The sequence below is a fragment of the Somniosus microcephalus genome, chromosome 16 (genome assembly GCF_052327205.1).
Source record: "Somniosus microcephalus isolate GS21.2 chromosome 16, FLI_Smic_1.0, whole genome shotgun sequence".
NCBI lineage: Eukaryota > Metazoa > Chordata > Chondrichthyes > Squaliformes > Somniosidae > Somniosus > Somniosus microcephalus.
The window spans coordinates 19,147,496-19,166,456 of NC_141002.1; the positions used below are offsets into that span (position 1 = coordinate 19,147,496).

Here is an 18,961-nt window from a genome sequence, read left to right on the forward strand (position 1 = left end):
TCAGCAGCTGGGGAATAGGAGTTTGTGGCGCGGACATTGGCTTCAGTCTTTCCAATATTTAATTGGAGAAAATTTCTGCGCATCCAGTACTGGACAATTGAGACAGCAATAGCTGTTGGGAATTACAGGCAACACAAACTGCACAGTGCCTCCTCTTCATTCCTACTACTTTGCTCCACCATTTGGGTTAAGTGTATCTATGAATGCTGCTCATCCCCCTTCCAGTGCTCCTTCTCTTCCTCATTCAAAAAAAATCAGAAGATAACGATGGATGAGCAAGGCCAGTTGGCTCGCCCTGAATCAAGTGTTGATCCCTCTGAATGATGAATGATTCCCTGATATTCCTACATTTCAATCTGTTGTTTCCTCCTGCACTAGTGATCTTCCTTGTGGCTTTTCTCTGCACCAGCCACTGCACATCACTAGCTCCCTTATGCCTCAGTGACCAGCACTGCACAAGGGAGTCAAGTCTGAGCAACAGACTGTTCACAACTTCCTCTGGTATAAAGGCCTGGACTTTCCTTATGAAAACCACCCATTTCTAGGTGGTGGTCTGGCAAATGTAGTGGGGCAGGGCCCCTCGGCCAAAACTCTGCACCAGAACTGGCCACCTTGATTTCTGTCATGATTTCCTTCCCAGGACCCCTCTGTGGTCCTGATTGTTATGTTGTCAGCGCACCTGCAGGATTCAAATGAACAGGGTGCCGGGGACAATTGCTAAATTCAAACACACAGGGGCAGTAAATATTGCCATTATAGAAGTAACAACAGCTCTTCTACCCTCCTCTTAATGTCTGACTGACCTCCTGGAATGCCACAGGAACATTTGAACACGAATAGGCCATTCAACCTCTCGAGCCTGTTCCGCCATTCAATTAGATGATGGTTGACATATATCTAAACTCCATTTACCTGCCTTGGTTCCATATCCCTTAATTACCCTTGCCTAATAAAAATCTATCCATCTCAGTCTCAATTTTCAATTGACACCCAGTCTGAATAGCTTTTTATTGGGGGGGGGGGGGGGGGGTGTGAGTTCCAGATTTCCACTACCCTTTGTGTGGAAAAAAGTGCTTTCTGACATCATCCCTTAATGCCCTAGCTTTAATTTTAAAGTTATGCCCCCTTATCTGAACTCGCCCACCAAAGGAAATCGTTTCTCTCCATCTACCCTGTCAAATCCTTTAATCATCTTAAACACCTCAATTAGATCACCCCTTAATCTTTTATACTCAAGGGAATGCAAGCCTAGTCTATACAACCTGTTCTCATAATTTAACCCTTTTAGCCCTGGTATCATTCTGGTGAATCTGCGCTGTTCCCCCTCCATGGCCAATATATCCTTCCTGAGGTGCGGTGCCTAGAACTGAAAGCAGTACTTCAGATGGGGCCTAACCAGAGCTCTGTACAGCTGTAACATAACTTCCACCTCTTTGTATTCCACCCTCTTGAGATAAAGGCCAATATTCCATTCGCCTTTTACATTATTTTTTGTACGTGTCTACAAGTTTTTAGTTATTCCTGTACTTAGACCCCTAAATCTGTGCTCATCCACAGTTCCTAACTTCTCACCATTTAGAAATACTCTGATCTATCTTCCTTGGGTTCAGAGCGGATGACCTCACACTTCCCACATTAACATCCACCTGCCACAGTTTTGCCCACTCACTTAATCTCTCAATGTCCCTTTGCAACTTTCTGCTCCCATCTACACTATTTACTGTGCCACTTAACTTAGTGTCATCAGCAAACTTAGATATACAGCTCCCTATTCTTTCATCCAAGTCATTTATAAATATAGTGAAAAGCTGAGGCCCCAGTACAGATTCCTGGGGAACACCACGAGTTACAAACTGCCAATTTGAGTACTTTCCCATTATCCCTATTCTCTGTCTCCTACCTCCTAACCAATTCCCAAGCCAAGCCACTAGGTTGCCTCCAATTCCATGCGCTTTTATTTTTGTTAAGGGTCTCTTATGTGGAAACTTGTTGGTGCCTTCTGGAAGTCCATATAAATAACATCCATAGACACTCCCTTATCTACCACGTTTGTTATTTCCTGAAAAAATTCAACTAGGTTCGTTGGATAAACCATGCTGGCACTCTCTGATCAGCTAATATTTGTCCAAGTGCTCAGTCACTCTGTCCCTAATAACAGATTCTAGTAACTTCTCCACAACTGATGTTAGACTCTTGCGCCTATAATTTCCTAGTTTATCACTCCTACCTGTCTTAAATAATGGAGTCCGCAGGGAAATTAGGAATAGCATAAGATCCAAGGAGAGGGCATATAAATTGGCCAGAAAAAGCAGTAATCCTGAGGATTGGGAGCAGTTTAGGATTCAACAAAGGAGGACAAAGGGATTAATTAAGAAAGGGAAAATAGAATATGAGAGTAAGCTTGCAGGGAACATAAAAACTGACTGTAAAAGCTTTTATAGATATGTGAAGAGAAAAAGATTGGTGAAGTCAAGCGTAGGTCCCTTGCAGTCAGAATCAGGGGAATTTATAATGGGGAACAAAGAAATGGCAGACCAATTAAATACATATTTTGGTTCTGTCTTCACAAAGGAGGACACAAATAACCTCCCAGAGATGTCGGGGAACATAGGGTCTGATGAAAGGGAGGAACTGAAAGAAATCGGTATTTGTAGGGAAATGGTGTTGGGGAAATTGATGGGATTGAAGGCCGATAAATCCCCAGGGCCTGATAATCTACATCCTAGGGTACTTAAGGAAGTGGCCCTAGAAATAGTTGGTGCTTTGCTGATCATCTTCCAGCATTCGATGGAATCTGGAACAGTACCCATGGATTGGAGGGTAGCTAATGTTACCCCACTATTCAAAAAAGGTGGTAGAGAGAAAACGGGGAATTACAGACCGGTAAGCCTGACATCGGTAGTCGGAAAATGCTAGAGTCCATTATAAAAGATGTAATAGCAGAGCACTTGGAAAACAGTGACAGGATCGGACAAAGTCAACATGGATTTATAAAAGGTAAATCGTGCTTGACTAATCTACTGGAATTTTTTGAGGATGTAACTGGTAAAATAGATAAGGGAGAACCAGTGGATGTGGTGTATTTGAACTTTCAGAAGGCTTTTGATAAGGTCCCGCATAAGAGATTAGCGTGTAAAGTTAAGGCACATGGGATTGGGGGCAAGGTATTGACTTGGATAGAGAACTGGTTGGCAGACAGAAAGCAAAGAGTTGGAATAAACGGGTCTTTTTCCGAGTGGCAAGCAGTGACTAGTGGGGTACCCGCAGGGATCGGTCCTTGGGCCCCAGCTATTCACAATATATATTAATGATCTAGACAAGGGAACTACAGGAAACTTTCTGATATCCGGCACTGACGGGACCGAGCTGGTGCCGTACCATCAAAATGCCAGACATACCAGCGTTAATGTTGAGAGATACGGAACTGAAAAGCTCCGTGTGAATCAACAAACCCTGTTGCTTAATAGTCGGCTGCAGCTGCAAGCGTCTCTAGCTGAAGCTGTTGCTATAGCTACAGACCTTGCAGTGCCTGACTGAGGGAAAAAAAGCAACGAGAACTAAAAAAAACTTATAGAAAACGGCTCCTGATTTTTGCCATTAGATCGAGTATTCCGGACATATAACCTCCGGATAAACCAAAGTCTCCTGTAGATGTAATATCTCCAAATTTGCAGACGACACAAAGCTGGGTGGGCGTGTGTGCTGTGAGGAGGATGCCGAGAAACTCCAGGATGATTTGGACAGGTTGGGTGATTGGGCAAAAGCATAGCAGATGCAATATGACGTGGATAAATGCGAGGTTATCCACTTTGGTGGCAAAAACAGGAAGGCAGATTATTATCTGAATGGCAATAGATTGGGAGAAGGGGAAGTGCAACGAGACCTGGGTGTCCTTGTGCACCAGTCGCTGAAGGTAAGCATGCAGGTGCAGCAGGCGTTTAAGAAGGCAAATGGCATGTTGGCCTTCGTAGCGAGAGGGTTTGAGTACAGGAACAAGGATGTCTTGCTGCAGTTGTACAGGGCCTTGGTGAGACCACATCTTGAGTATTGTGTGCAGTTTTGGTCGCCTTATCTGAGGAAGGATGTTCTTGCCATGGAAGGAGTGCAGCGAAGATTCACCAGGCTGATACCTGGGATGGCAGGAATGACGTATGAGGAGAGATTGGGTCGATTGGGCTTGTACTCGCTGGAGTTTAGAAGAATGAGAAGGGATCTCATTGAAACTTATAAAATTCTGACAGGACTGGACAGACTAGATGCAGGAAGGATGTTCCCGATGGTCGGGGAGTCCAGAACCAGGGGTCACAATCTAAGGATAAGGGGTAGGCCATTTAGGACAGAAATGAGGAGGAATTTCTTCACCCAGAGTGGTGAACCTGTGGAATTCTCTACCACAGAAGGCAGTAGAGGCCAATACATACATCTATATATATAAATCGGTACTTCTGTCATTCTGTCTGTCATTCTGTCATTCTGTCTGTCATCGCCTGTGCGTCTGGCGGGCTATGCGCTTGAAAGTTACAGGGCGTACCTACGCGCGCGTTACCTCCAAAGAAAGCTTACGCTTCCGAGACGGTTTTAAGCGTATTTACGTTTCGGCCGGGCTAAAATCGCGCCCGCGGTATTCCAAAAACCTTCAACATTCCGCTCATTAGCATCTCATTATCCGCTCATTAGCGACAGAGTGACCTCGGTCGACCAATCGTACGGCGGCTTGCTGCCGCGTGCGGCCAGGCCCTCCTACGGTCGAGTGACGGGACGATTGACCAATCCTACGCTTTGGTGACCTGACGGTCGACCAATCGGTGCGTGTGTGGGCGGGCCTTATCGTTCTGAACCGAGGTGAGTCACCGCCATCTTGATTGCATTCTTTTTCCTGCTTTCTGCGTCTTTCTTTTCAAATACACATTTCCAGCAAAATAAAATTCAATTTATTAAATTCTTTTAAAATAAATCACTCATTTGTAAATATTTTATCTAACCTGAACATTCTTTTTCCTACCTTTGCCCGTTTTTTTCTTAGGCCTGAAAGCCTGGGCCTTTCTTGCCCAGCCAGGCCCGAGCGAGGTAACTGGGCTGCTGCTAAGCTCCTCACCACTCCCCCGCCCCCCCCCCCCCCCCCCGTGTCACGTTACCCGGGGCAACGGCGTCAGCCACGAGGGTCAGGGTGCGCGCGCAGCAGGAGCAGGTGAGACTCTATTCCGCGCTCGGCTCGGGCGGGGGGGGGGGGCGGGGCTCTCGAGAGTGCGGATCGGGTTACCCCGGCAACGGGAGTGCGGGCCGGCTGGGACTTGGAGAGCGCGGCTCTCAGCCGGGGGGGGCCGGGCCTTGGAGAGCGCGGCTCTCGGCCGGGGGGGCCGGGCCTTGGAGAGCGCGGCTCTCGGCCGGGGGGGGGCGGGGCTCGGAGAGCTGGGCTCTCGGCAGTGCGGGGCGGCGCGGCAGGGTTACCCCGGCAACCAGGCGTGGCCGTGCCTGTCTCTCAGCCTCAAGTCCTCCCTTCCTCCTTCCCCCCGCCCCCCCCTTCCCCCCGCCCCCCTTCCCCCCGCCCCCCTTCCCCCCGCCCCCCTTCCCCCCGCCCCCCTTCCCCCCGCCCCCCTTCCCCCCGCCCCCCCCTTCCCCCCGCCCCCCCCTTCCCCCCGCCCCCCCTTCCCCCCGCCCCCCCTTCCCCCGCCCCCCCTTCCCCCCGCCCCCCTTCCCCCGCCCCCCTTCCCCCGCCCCCCCTTCCCCCGCCCCCCTTCCCCGCCCCCCTTCCCCCGCCCCCTTCCCCCGCCCCCCTTCCCGCCCCCTTCCCCGCCCCTTCCCCCGCCCCCCCTTCCCCCCGCCCCCCTTCCCCCGCCCCCTTCCCCCGCCCCCCTTCCCCGCCCCCCTTCCCCCGCCCCCCTTCCCCCGCCCCCCTTCCCCCGCCCCCCTTCCCCCCGCCCCCCTTCCCCCCCGCCCCCCCTTCCCCCGCCCCCCCTTCCCCCCGCCCCCTTCCCCCCCCCGCCCCCTTCCCCCCGCCCCCTTCCCCCCGCCCCCTTCCCCCCGCCCCCTTCCCCCCGCCGCCCTTCCCCCGCCGCCCTTCCCCCCGCCCCCCTTCCCCCCGCCCCCCCTTCCCCCCGCCCCCCTTCCCCCCCGCCCCCGCCCCCCCCTCCCCCCGCCCCCCCTCCCCCCGCCCCCCCTCCCCCCGCCCCCCTTCTCCCACTCGCCCTCCCTTCCCCCCACCCGCGCTCTCTCTCTACCCCCCAGTCGCTCTCTCTCTTTCTCCCCCCCCCCCCCAGTCGCGCTCTCTCTCTCTTCTCTCCCCCCCCCCCCCCCCCCCAGTCGCTCTCTCTCTCTCTTCCAACAACAACATGCCCTCGAAAAAGCCTCGGCACCGCCGGGCACTTCAGCTAGTTAAATATATTCAAGAAGGATTTGGATATATTTCTTAAGGCTAAAGGGATCAAGGGGTATGGGGAGAAAGCAGGGACCGGGTACTGAATTTGGATGATCAGCCATGATCTCATTGAATGGCGGAGCAGGCTCGAGGGGCCGAATGGCCTACTCCTGCTCCTCTCTTCTATGTTTCTATCTTCCTCACTTCATGTCCTGCCTTTCTCATGACATTGCAGATGCGGGTTCAGGATTCCTCCAATTGTCCCATCATCAGCACCATAAGAGAAGAGACTGTCTCCACTGCCTGCATGTGAGACCAATGCTCCTGAATCATTGCTCTTTAACAGCCTAGGCATCTGAGATATTGGTCTTGAAATCCTCAGCTGGGGCCTCTTGCTTATGTCAGCTCTGGGAGAGACAGATGTCTCATCAAAGTTGCCTACCAGCCCCTCCTGCTCACTGCTGTTCTGGGATCCACCCAGTACTATCTGCTCTCTGTCAGTAATACCGCCTCCCTGAATGGGAAGATCTAAGCTGTTGCTTGAGTAAACAAGATGCTGTGACAGAATGGGCGGATTAGGTGTAGGAACGGGCCTTCTGGAGGCACCAGGCTGCTCAGATGTTTTTTTCTCTAAGCATTCAGCAGCTTTTGAGGGATACAAAAGACAACCAACTGACTTGTGCATCATAAGGTTGTGCCCGCTCTGCAGTATCGCAGTGTTTCCCTGCACCTTGTCTAGAAATGACTGCTGCCATTGTAAAGGCTTTACAGTGATTCTCACAGAATTTTGGCCCTTGCCAACCTAGAGGTTGGTGGCAATTGTTGGAAGTGTTATGTACCAAGGTACGAAGAGAACGCAGTAAGGGGGCGCAAAACTAGTTCCGTGGCCAGGTAGAGGAGCAGCACAGTACCTAGTTCCCTGATTTAGGGCTAACCAAATGGACAAGCAAGTGAGTGAAGTAACTGCAGTCTGGTAAGCCGGGCTGTGTGACACCAGTTTGTGCCAGTGTGAACCTGGAGTCACGCATGGCACACTATCAGCATGATCTGCAAAAACTCCTGCTTGCTGGGGGAGTGAGGCCTCCACATTGAGCAGCTTCCCACCTCTCTTTGACTCTGAAAACACTCCACTTATGGGCCCCTTCAAATATGTGAGCCTATGATCATGCGGGGTGCTGTAGTCGTTTCTCTGAGGCTGAATTTGACAAATTCACAGTATTGTCCATGTTATATAATTTGAGCTGCAAGGTTGGTTCAGTGAGGCACATTTGATTCAAGAACAACAGGTGAGGGTTACGTCATTACAAGTGATGTCACTAGCGGAGCTGTAGCTTTTTAGCGTACGCTGAGTGGTGTCATCAGGTGGCTCGGCACATGTACAGAAGGATGACATCACAGGTTGACCGAAAACCGGAAGAACCCACACCGTTGCTAATCACTGCGCCAAACTAAACACTCTGGGATAGAGTTGCAGTGACTGATGGGGCATTATGTGTGGGTCATGGATTGTTATCCGGTTTATTGGGTAGAAAGTGGAGGGGTGGGGGGGAATCACATTTTACATTGTGAAGTGAATAGTGACAGTGTCCTAACTTCCGGATTTTGTCTGGACTCCTGATTTCCACTGCCTCCATTACTCTGCTCCATCCGGGCTCCTGCTTTCAGCTGTGGCTCAGTGGGTAGCCTCTGAGTCAGAAGGTTGTGGGTTCAAGTCCCACTCCAGGGACTTGAGCACATAAAGCTAGGCTGACACTCCAGTGCAGTACTGAGGGAGTGCTGCACTGTCGGAGGTGCCGTCTTTCGGATGAGATGTTAAACCGAGGCCCCGTCTGCGCTCTCAGGTGGATGTAAAAGATCCCATGGCACTATTTTGAAGAAGAGCAGGGGAGTTATCCCCGGTGTCCTGGCCAATATTTTCCCCTCAACTAACATAACAAAAACAGATTATCTGATCATTATCACGTTGCTGTTTGTGGGAGCTTGCTGTGTGCAAATTAACTGCCGCGTATCCTACATTACAACAGTGACTACACTTCAAAAGTACTTCATTGACTGTAAAGCGCTTTGAGACGTCCGGTGGTCGTGAAAGACGCTGTATAAATGCAAGTCTTTTTCTTTCTTTCTACCCACCCCACCTCCTCACAAGTAGCAACCAAACAAAAATGAAACCTTCATATGAATGATAATATAGACTTTGGCCCAGAACTTGGTGTCGGGGGCTTGCCGCGCGTGCAAGCCCCCGATGTGCACTTACCCGGCGCGCCGACATCTGAAACCTGGCCCACAGTGGATTTCCTGTCAGTGGCCCGGTTCTGATGTCGGCGCGCTGTGCTAACCTGACCCAGCGGCGTAGTTAGTGCGATGTGCCGGCTGGGATCAGGTGAGCACTGTTCAGCCAATCAGGGGAGGGGAAACTTCATTCATAAGTTTGAGAGTAAGAACTGTCAAACTCATGAGAAGTACTGCACCCCAAAACACTACTTAAACTTTAAATAAAATTTTAAAAAACATCCCAATCATTAAATTAAGTATAAATAAGTTTAAAAAAATAATTTAAACAATTTTATTTTTGAAAAAAATTAATTTTTAATGAAAAGGGTCTAAAACTAAACTTACCTTATTGTCGATTCTTTAAAATAATAAACCTGTGGAAAAAAATTTTTCTAAATTGCACTAAAACACCACTTACCTGTAAAAATAAATACTTGTGTGCTTTTTACAAGCGTAAAGACCGGAGGCCTTTACACATGCGCAAATCCCCCAAAACAGAGGAAATCCAAGACGCACGCACTGCCCCCTACAGCGCACGCGCTGCCCCCTTCACCTCTTGGGTTAGAGGAGAGGAAATGCCGGTTTTCAGCGCATGCGCTGTGCATGCTGAAAACCGGCATTTCCTCCGGCCAGACGCGTGAGTACCCCTTCCGTACTCACGCGTTTGGGGAGGAATTACTGCCCCTATATGTAAAGACTTATTGTGTAGTGGTTTGACATTCCATGAAGTTTGTTGTTAATCTAAATTGAATGACTTGCAACTTTTCACTGAGTTATTAATGTGGTGCCACTGTGAAATATGAACCTCTGATTGTGTGGCTTTCCGCAGGGTTAAAAGTTATTGCTTCGTCCTGTCCCCGCTTGTCGGAAGTGTGTCTCGGAAGATGCCGGAATGTTTCGGATGAAGGGATTGTAGCCCTCGCACAACAATGTAGACTGCTACAAATAGTGAACATTAGTGGCTGCTTGGCCGTTACAGATGCCAGTTTACACGCACTGGGGAAGAACTGCAAGTTTTTGCACAGTGTCGATTTTTCAGCTACCAAGGTACAGTCATCATATGAGCAGATTAATCATTTTTGTTGCTACTTCGAAAAAAATGTATGTGGCTTTCTCTGTCCATCTTCCTTCTGGTTTTTTCCCTCTTGTACCTCCTGTCCTGTAGATGGTGAGCTGGTTTGGTTTCACGTAGTCCTCAGGTACCTGGTCCAAGTGACCACTCTGTCTCTACATGGCATATACCAGCAGGCAGTTCAGCTGTGCGGCCATTGCAACTGTGCTTGATGCTGCCCGCACAGGCACCTTTCACACAGGAGTAATGGGACGGCAATCAGGAATTCTGGCTGTTCTTTCTGCTCTCCAGTCCAGGGATATCAAAGCCTGTTGTGCCTCAGCTGAAATCCGCTATCTCAGGAGAATTGAACAAGGGGTGTGCAAAGTCTGTATGGCTAAGTTGCACTAATGCAATTATGCACTGAGCCACAGGGGGCAATTGAATGGCTTATTTGATTTCTAATAAATTATGCAGTTTGTATACTTATTTGCTCCACAGTTGAAATGTACATTGTTGCCGATTTCTCCCTCGCCCTTCTTTCCCAAAGGCAGTGGCTTCTTGTCAGCATATAGTTCCATGGGTGCTGGGTGTCCTCCAGTACTTCGTCTACATAGCCATTCTTCATGTGTGATCCTAGATGGTGGGTGCCAGTTGGTCAACCATGGGGGAGGCGGCTGAATAGCATAGCCAAGCCTGAGCCTGTTATCACCCAATGTTCGATATACGTGCAGTTCCAGCAGGGCTCACTGGATGGCACTCAGCAGGAGATCTTTGGGCAGTTGTTGCCCTCCCTAACTTGTGGGCGCTGGGGCCAATTGTAGCATCTCTCTGGCACTCCAGCTGACTCGGCAGGGATCCTGCTTATTATGGTTCAGCTACTCGCTGTAGTAACCCGCTGAGCTATCTGAGAATCCTTGTCACGTCTGTAACCATTTAATTTGATAGTGTGATGAATAAAGTTCACTTACCAGATCATCATTAATAAATCAATATTCCACTAAACCAGTTCACAACAATATAACACCTTAGAGGAATAAAAATCATAACATGTTCCTTAATTAAAGACAAAGAAAAGTAATAAATAGATACCTACTTAGTACAGTTACCTCACCAAGTGAAACTAAAGGTCGTTCCTACAAATTAAAATGCTTTATTTTTATGCGTAGTGTAACTTAGCAGGAATAAAATACACTGCATTCACTGTTCCGACAAAGGGTCATCGACCTGACACGTTAACTCTTTCTCTCTCTCCACAGATGCTGCCTGACCTGCTGAGTATTTCTAGCATTTTCTGTTTTTATTTCAGATTTCCAGCATCCGCAGTATTTTGCTTTTGTACGTAATGATTCACTGTACTTTTATATTGAGTCACTGTTCTGGAGAAATACCCCCCGCAGTCAGTTTCTCTAGGCCCGTAGGGTTGAACACAACTTGTTTTATTGCTGAATGAACTAATGAAAGTTTTGTTTCGATTTTTATGTTGCTCTTTCCTGAAGATCAAATCATGTTTTGGAGGCTTTATTTCCTCATTTGTGTCTCTATTTTTCCCCCTCCTATTCTGATTACTTCTACAACAGTCACTGTCTGGACTCAGCTAGGGTGACTGATGCCTCTGCAACCGTACTAAAGCATGAGTCAGCACCTTCAGGAGAGATGGGGAGAAAATTAGCGGGTAGACATTAGTTAAGATACTGCCTTTCCACTTCTATCCTGTAAGACCCTTCTTAATCTCTTCTTTCCAGACGCAGTGTCTATTTTTCATACGTCCACCTGTGAAGCACATTGGGGCATTTATTTACATTAAAAGTGCTGCATCAAAGTAGCTTCTTATTGTGCCAGTCAGGTAACGTAATTCTAGGTCCTCAAAAACAGCTGCTTTTTTACACATGTTAAGTCATTTTTAGTTTCAAACTGACATCTTTACATTTAGGAAGAATAGTAGCAAGTAGTTACAAACAGGTTTACAGAGTTCCCTTAATTGCTCCAGAAGCAGCAGTTTTCAATTGGAAATCCTCGGTTGTGTGATGCTTTTGTTCGGATATATATTTTAACCAGTCCTATTATGATATAAACACATATACCTCATTAAAAAATAGTAATCTTCTGGAATGCTTCAAGATAAATAAGTCCAGCTAAACAAAAAGCAAATACCGAACAGTTGCAACTCTGTTGGACGGAGTATCAATCAGGAAATAGTTGAGGCTTGTAATAAGGGAACATCTATAATTATGGGGGATTTTAACTATCATATTAATTGGACAAATCAAATTGGGCAGGGCTGCCTTGAGGATGAGTTCATTGAGTGTATTAGGGATGGGTTTCTTGAGCAGTATGTAACTGAACTGACCAGGGGGCAAGCAAACTTAGATCTGGTCCTGTGTAACGAGACAGGATTAATTAAAAATGTCCTAGTAAAGGATCCCCTTGGAATGAGTGACCATAACATGGTTGAATTCCATATTCAATTAGAGGGTGAGAAGGTTGGATCTCAAACAAGCGTGCTAAGCTTGAATAAAGGAGACTATGAAGGTATGAGAGCGGAATTGAGTAGAGTGGATTGGGAAAATAGATTAAAGGGTAAGACGATACATGATCAGTGGTGTACATTTAAGGAGTTATTTTACAACTTCCAAAAAATATATATTCCACTGAGAAGAAAAGGGTGTAAAAGAAAAGACAGCCATCCGTGGCTAAGTAAAGAAATTAAGGATAGTATTCAACTAAAAACAAGGGCATATAAGGTAGCCAAATCTAGTGGGAGGATAGAGGATTGGGAAAACTTTAAAAGACAGCAAAAAATAACAAAAAGATTGATTAAGAAAGGGAAGGTAGATTATGAAAGTAAATTAGCAAAAAATATAAAAACAGATAGTAAGAGTTTTTATAGTTATATAAAAAGAAAAAGGGTGGCTAAAGTAAATGTTGGTCCCTTAGAGGATGAGACCGGGAAATTAATGGTGGGAAATATGGAGATGGCAAAAACACTGAATGAATATTTTACATCAGTCTTTACAGTAGAGGACACTAAGAATATCCCAACACTGGACAAACAGGGGGCTATAGGGGGGGAGGAGCTAAACACAATCAAAATCACTAAGGAAGTGGTACTCGGTAAAATAATGGGACTCAAGGCGGATAAATCACCTGGACCTGATGGCTTACATCCTAGGGTCTTGAGGGAAGTGGCGGTAGGGATTGTGGATGCATTGGTAATAATTTTCCAAAACTCCCTGGACTCAGCAAAGGTCCCGGCAGACTGGAAAACTGCTAATGTAACACCCTTATTTAAAAAGGGCAGTAGACAGAAGGCTGGAAACTATAGACCGGTTAGCCTAACATCTGTGGTAGGTAAAATTTTGGAGTCCATTATTAAGGAGAGAGTAACAGGACATTTGGATAATCATCATTTAATAGGACAAAGTCAGCATGGTTTTATGAAGGGGAAGTCATGTTTGACAAATTTGCTGGAGTTCTTTGAGGAAGTAACATATAGGGTGGGTAAAGGGGAACCAGTGGACGTAGTGTATTTAGACTTCCAAAAGGCATTTGACAAGGTGCCACACAAAAGATTATTGCTTAAGATAAAAAATCACGGGATTGGGGGTAATATTCTGGCATGGATAGAGGATTGGCTATCTAACAGAAGGCAGAGAGTTGGGATAAATGGTTCATTCTCCGAATGGCAATCAGTAACTAGTGGTGTTCCGCAGGGGTCGGTGCTGGGTACCCAACTCTTTACAATCTATATTAACGATTTGGAGGAGGGGACCGAGTGTAACATATCAAAGTTTGCAGATGATACTAAGATGGGAGGGAAAGTAGTGAGTGAGGAGGTCATAAAAAACCTGCAAGGGGACATAGGCTAAGTAAGTGGGCAGAGATTTGGCAGATGGAATACAATACTGGAAAGTGTGAGGTTATGCACTTTGGCAGGAAAAATCGTAGAGCAAGTTATTATCTTAATGGCAAGAAAGTGGAAAGTACTGAAGTACAAAGGGATCTGGGGGTCCTGGTGCACGAAACTCAAAAGGTTAGTATGCAGGTGCAGCAAGTGATTAAGAAGGCCAATGGAATGTTGGCTTTCATTGCTAGGGGGATAGAATATAAAAATAGGGAGGTATTGCTTCAGTTGTACAAGGTATTGGTGAGACCGCACCTGGAATACTGCATACAGTTTTGGTGTCCATACTTAAGAAAAGACATACTTGCTCTCGAGTCAGTACAAAGAAGGTTCACTCGGTTAATCCCGGGGATGAGGGGATGGACATATGAGGAGAGGTTGAGTAGATTGGGACTCTACTCATTGGAGTTCAGAAGAATGAGAGGCGATCTTATTGAAACATAAGATTGTGAAGGGGTTGGATTGGGTGGATGCGGGGAGGATGTTCCCGATGATGGGTGAAACTAGAACTAGGGGGCATAGTCTTAGAATAAGGGGCTGCTCTTTCAAAACTGAGATGAGGAGGAACTACTTCACTCAGAGGGTGGTAGGTCCATGGAATATGCTGCCCCAAAAAGCTGTAGAAGCTACATCATTACATAAATTTAAAACAGAAATAGACAGTTTCCTAGAAGTAAAGGGAATTAAGGGTTACGGGGAGCGGGCAGGAATTCGGACATGAGTCTAGGTTCGGATCGGACATGGCCCTGTGGGTATCGGAGCGGGCCCAGGGACCGTGTAGCCTGATCCTGCTCCTATTTCGTGTGTCTAATTCTGTTAGATTCAGGAGATGGTTCTGTGATAGTAGATTGGCGGTTAGGATCAGATCAGCCATGATCTTATTGAATGGCAGAGCAGGCTCGAGGGGCCGATTGGCCTACTCCTGCTCCTATTTCTTATGTACTAGTAGAAAATTTGCTGTCAAACAATAACTTTGATTGACTTTTGCAAACAAAAAAATTAGGATGCCCCAGAAAACCCAGCACCAGTTCCGCTCCCTCGAGACCAAGCTTGTGACACACACGTCAGCCTGGCAATCTATTCTCTAATGAATAAAAATGTTAGTCTCAAATCGTACAGACTAGGATGTCTGGAATTTGATTCCCGGTTTTCGGCAGAGTTGTCTGTTTTCTCACTTGGGATGCGTTTAAAAAGCCTTATTGCAGGATTTGTGGCAGCACTTTGAGACTGTTTCTGAGCCTTTATCTCGCTTTTCTTGTTCTTCCCTATTTTCACCTAGCTGTTCTGGAGAAATTGTGCTAAGTGCACTGGCACTGCCATTTTATTGGTATGTCTGTGTTACTGAAACAATGGGAATTCCCCTTTAGTTAAGTTTTTTTGGAGGCGGAGAAATGGAGGGCTCCCAGGCAGCACCTGAGACCGACTGCACCCATCTGCTGTTAGCCCCTTGCCCACATAGAAACATAGAAGATAGGAGCAGGAGTAGGCCATTCGGCCCCTTGAGCCTGTTCCGCCATTTAATGAGATCATGGCTGATCATCCAAATTCAGTACCCTGTCCCTGCTTTCTCCCCATATCCCTTGATCCCTTTAGCCTTAAGAAATATATCTAACTCCTTCTTGAATATATTTAATGAATTGGCCTCTACTGCCGCCTTTGGTAGAGAATTCCACAGGTTCACCACTCTGGGTGAAGAAATTCCTCCTCATCTCAGTCCTAAATGGCTTACCCCTTATCTTTAGACTGTGACCCCTGGTTCTGGACTCCCCCGCCATCGGGAACATCCTTCCTGCATCTAGTCTGTCTAGTCCTGTTCGAATTTTATAAGTTTCAATGAGATCCCCTCTCATTCTTCTAAACTCTAGTGAATACAAGCCAAATCGACCCAATCTCTCCTCATACATCATTCCTGCCATCCCAGGTATCAGTCTGTTGAATCTTCGCTGCACTCTCTCCATGGCAAGAATATCCTTCCTCAGATAAGACGACCAAAACTGCACACAATACTCAAGGTGTGGTCTCACCAAGGCCCTGTACAACTGCAGCAAGACATCCTTGCTCCTGTACGTGAATCCTCTCGCTATGAAGGCCAACATACCATTTGCCTTAACCGCATGCTGCACCTGCATGCTTACCTTCAGCGACTGGTGCACAAGGACACCCAGGTCTCGTTGCACTTCCCCTTTTCTCAATCTATTGCCGTTCAGATAATAATCTGCCTTCCTGTTTTTGCCACCAAAGTGGATAACCTCACATTTATCCACATTATACTGCATCTGCCCAATCACCCAACCTGTCCAAATTATACTGGAGTTTCTCTGCATCCTCCTCACAGCACACACGCCCACCCAGCTTTGTGTCGTCTGCAAACTTGGAGATATTACATCTAGTTCCCTCGTCTAGATCATTAATATATATTGTGAATATCTGCGGTCCTAGGACCAATCCCTGTGGTATCCCACTAGTCACTGCCTGCCACTTGGAAAAAGATCCGTTTATTCCAACTCTTTGCTTCCTGTCTGCCAACCAGTTCTCTATCCAAGTCAGTACCTTACCCCCAATCCCATGTACTTTAACTTTGCACACTAATCTCTTATGCGGGACCTTATCAAAAGCCTTCTGAAAGTCCAAATACACCACAGCCACTGGTTCTCCCTTATCTATTCTACCAGTTACATCTTCAAAAAATTCCAGTAGATTAGTCAAGCACGATTTACCTTTTGTAAACCCATGTTGACTTTGTCCGATCCTGTCACTGTTTTCCAAGTGCTCTGCTATTACATCTCTTATAATGGACTCTAGCATTTTCCCCACTACCGATGTCGGGCTTACTGGTCTATAATTCCCCGTTTTCTCTCTACCACCTTTTTTAAATAGTGGGGTTACATTAGCTACCCTCTGTGGTAAACCACTGTTATCGTTCACAACCGTTCACTATTGTTACACTGTTGTTATCACTGTTTACACTGTTGTTATCACTACACAAGGTTACCTCTTGCCACGCACGGTGTTATACCTAGGCATACCTCAACTGACTCCGCCCATGGCTCCGCCTGCTTGCCCAGGTATAAAGGTGACTGATTGGCTAGTATTCTTCCTTGTTGGAACCGATCACCCATGAGGGTGGGCTCTGTTATTTAGCCAATAAAAACCTATAGTTACTATCTTAACTCGTCGCTTTTCATGGAATGAATTGATAGGTATATCACCCTCCAATCCATGGGAACTGTTCAGAGTCTATCGAGTTCTGGAAGATGACCAGCAATGCATCTACTATTTCTAGGGCCACTTCCTTCAGTACGCTAGGATGTAGATTATCAGGCCCTGGGGATTTATCGGCCTTCAATCCTGTCAATTTCCCTAACCATTTCCCTACAAATACTGATTTCATTCAATTCCTCCCTCTCCTTAGACCCTATGTTCCCCGACATCTCTGGGAGGTTATTTGTGTCCTCCTTTGTGAAGACAGAACCAAAGTATATATTTAATTGGTCTGTCATTCCTTTGTTCCCCATTATAAATTCCCAGATTCTGACTGCAAGGGACCTATGCTTGACTTCACCAATCTTTTTCTCTTCACATATCTATAAAAGCTTTTACAGTCAGTTTTTATGTTCCCTACAAGCTTACTCTCATACTCTATTTTCCCCCTCTTAATTAATCCCTTTGTCCTCCTTTGCTGAATCCTAAACTGCTCTCAATCCTCATGTTTGCTGGTTTTTCTGGCCAATTTATATGTCCTCTCCTTGGATCTTATGCTATCCCTAATTTCCCTTGTTAGCCACGGTTGAGTCACCTTTTTTGTTTTATTTTTATGCCAACAGGGATGAACAAATTCTGTAGTTCATCCATGCGATCTTTAAATGTTTGCCATTGCCTATCCACCGTTAACCCTTTAAGTAACGTTCCCCAATCCATCCTAGCCAACTCGTGCCTCATACCATCGTAGTTTCCTTTATTTAAATTCAGGACCCTAGTCTCTCAGTCAAATACTTCACTCTCCATCTTAATGAAGAATTCGATCATATTATGATTGCTCCGCCCCAAGGGGCCTCGCACAACAAGATTGCTAATTAATCCTTTCTCATTACATAATACCCAGTCTAAGATGGCCTGATCTCTAGTTGGTTCCTTGACATATTGATCCAGGAAACCATCCCGTATACACTCTAGGAATTCCTCCTCCACAGTATTGTTACTAATTTGGTTAGCCCAGTCTATATGTAGATTAAAGTCAGCCATGATGACTGCTGTGCCCTTATTGCACGTGTCTCTAATTTCCCGTTTAATGCCTACCCCAACCTCAGCATTACTGTTTTTGGGGTCTGTATACAACTCCCACTAATGTGTTCTGCCCCCTGGTATTTCTCAGCTCTACCCATACAGATTCCACATCATCAGAGCTAATATCTTTCCTTACTATTGTGTTAATCTCTTTAACCAGCAATGCTACCCCACCTCCTTTTCATTTTTGCCTGTTTTTCCTGAATATTGAATACCCCTAGATGTTGAATTCCCAGCCTTGGTCACCCTGGAGCCATGTCTCCGTAATACCAATTATATCATATCCATTTACATTTATTTGCGCAGCTAATTCATCCACCTTATTACGAATGCTCCTCGCATTAAGACACAAAGCCTTCAGGCTTGTTTTTTTAACACTCTTAGACCTTTTAGAATTATTATTTATTGTGGCCATGTTTGATTTACACCCTTGATTTTTCTGACTGCCACTTTTGCTTTTCTCCTTCCTGTCTTTTGCTTCTATCCTTGCTTCCCTTTCCTCTGTCCCCTTGCTCAGGTTCCCAACCCCTGCCATTTTAGTTTAAACCCTCCCCAACAGCACTAGCAAACACTCGCCTAGGACATCAATCCCGGTCCTGCCCAGGTGCAAAACGTCCCACCTCCCCCAGAACCGGTTCCAATGTCCCAGGAATTTGAATCCCTCCCCCTTGCACCATTCCTCTAGCCACGTATTCATCTGAAATATCCTTCTATTTCTACTCTTAGCACGTGGCACTGGTAGCAATCCTGAGATTACTACCTTTTGAGGTCCTATTTTTAAATTTACCTCCTAACTCGCTATATTCAGCTTTTAGGACCTCATCTTGTTTTTTACCTATATCGTTGGTACCTATATGCACCACGACAACTGGCTGTTCACCCTTCCACCTCCAGAACGCCCTGCAGCCACCCTGAAACATCCTTGACCCTTGCACCAGGGAGGCAACATACCATCCTGGAGTCTCGTTTGCAGCTGCAGAAACGCCTATCTATTCCCCTTACAATAGAATCCCCTATCACTATAGCTCTCCTGCTCTTTTTCCTCCCGTCCTGTGAAGCAGAACCACCCATAGTGCCAGGAAGTTGGCTGCTGCTG

General features: G+C 46.5%; 1 protein-coding gene across 1 annotated transcript in view; it reads left to right on the forward strand.

Annotated features, from left to right (window-relative positions):
• The window catches only part of amn1 (antagonist of mitotic exit network 1 homolog (S. cerevisiae)), a 48,043-nt gene that overhangs the window by 15,357 nt on the left and 13,725 nt on the right, over positions 1-18,961 (forward strand). The window contains exon 4 of the mRNA XM_086008624.1: positions 9,456-9,673. Coding sequence (XP_085864750.1) covers positions 9,456-9,673 — 218 coding nt within the window. The remainder of the gene's footprint in view (positions 1-9,455; positions 9,674-18,961) is intronic.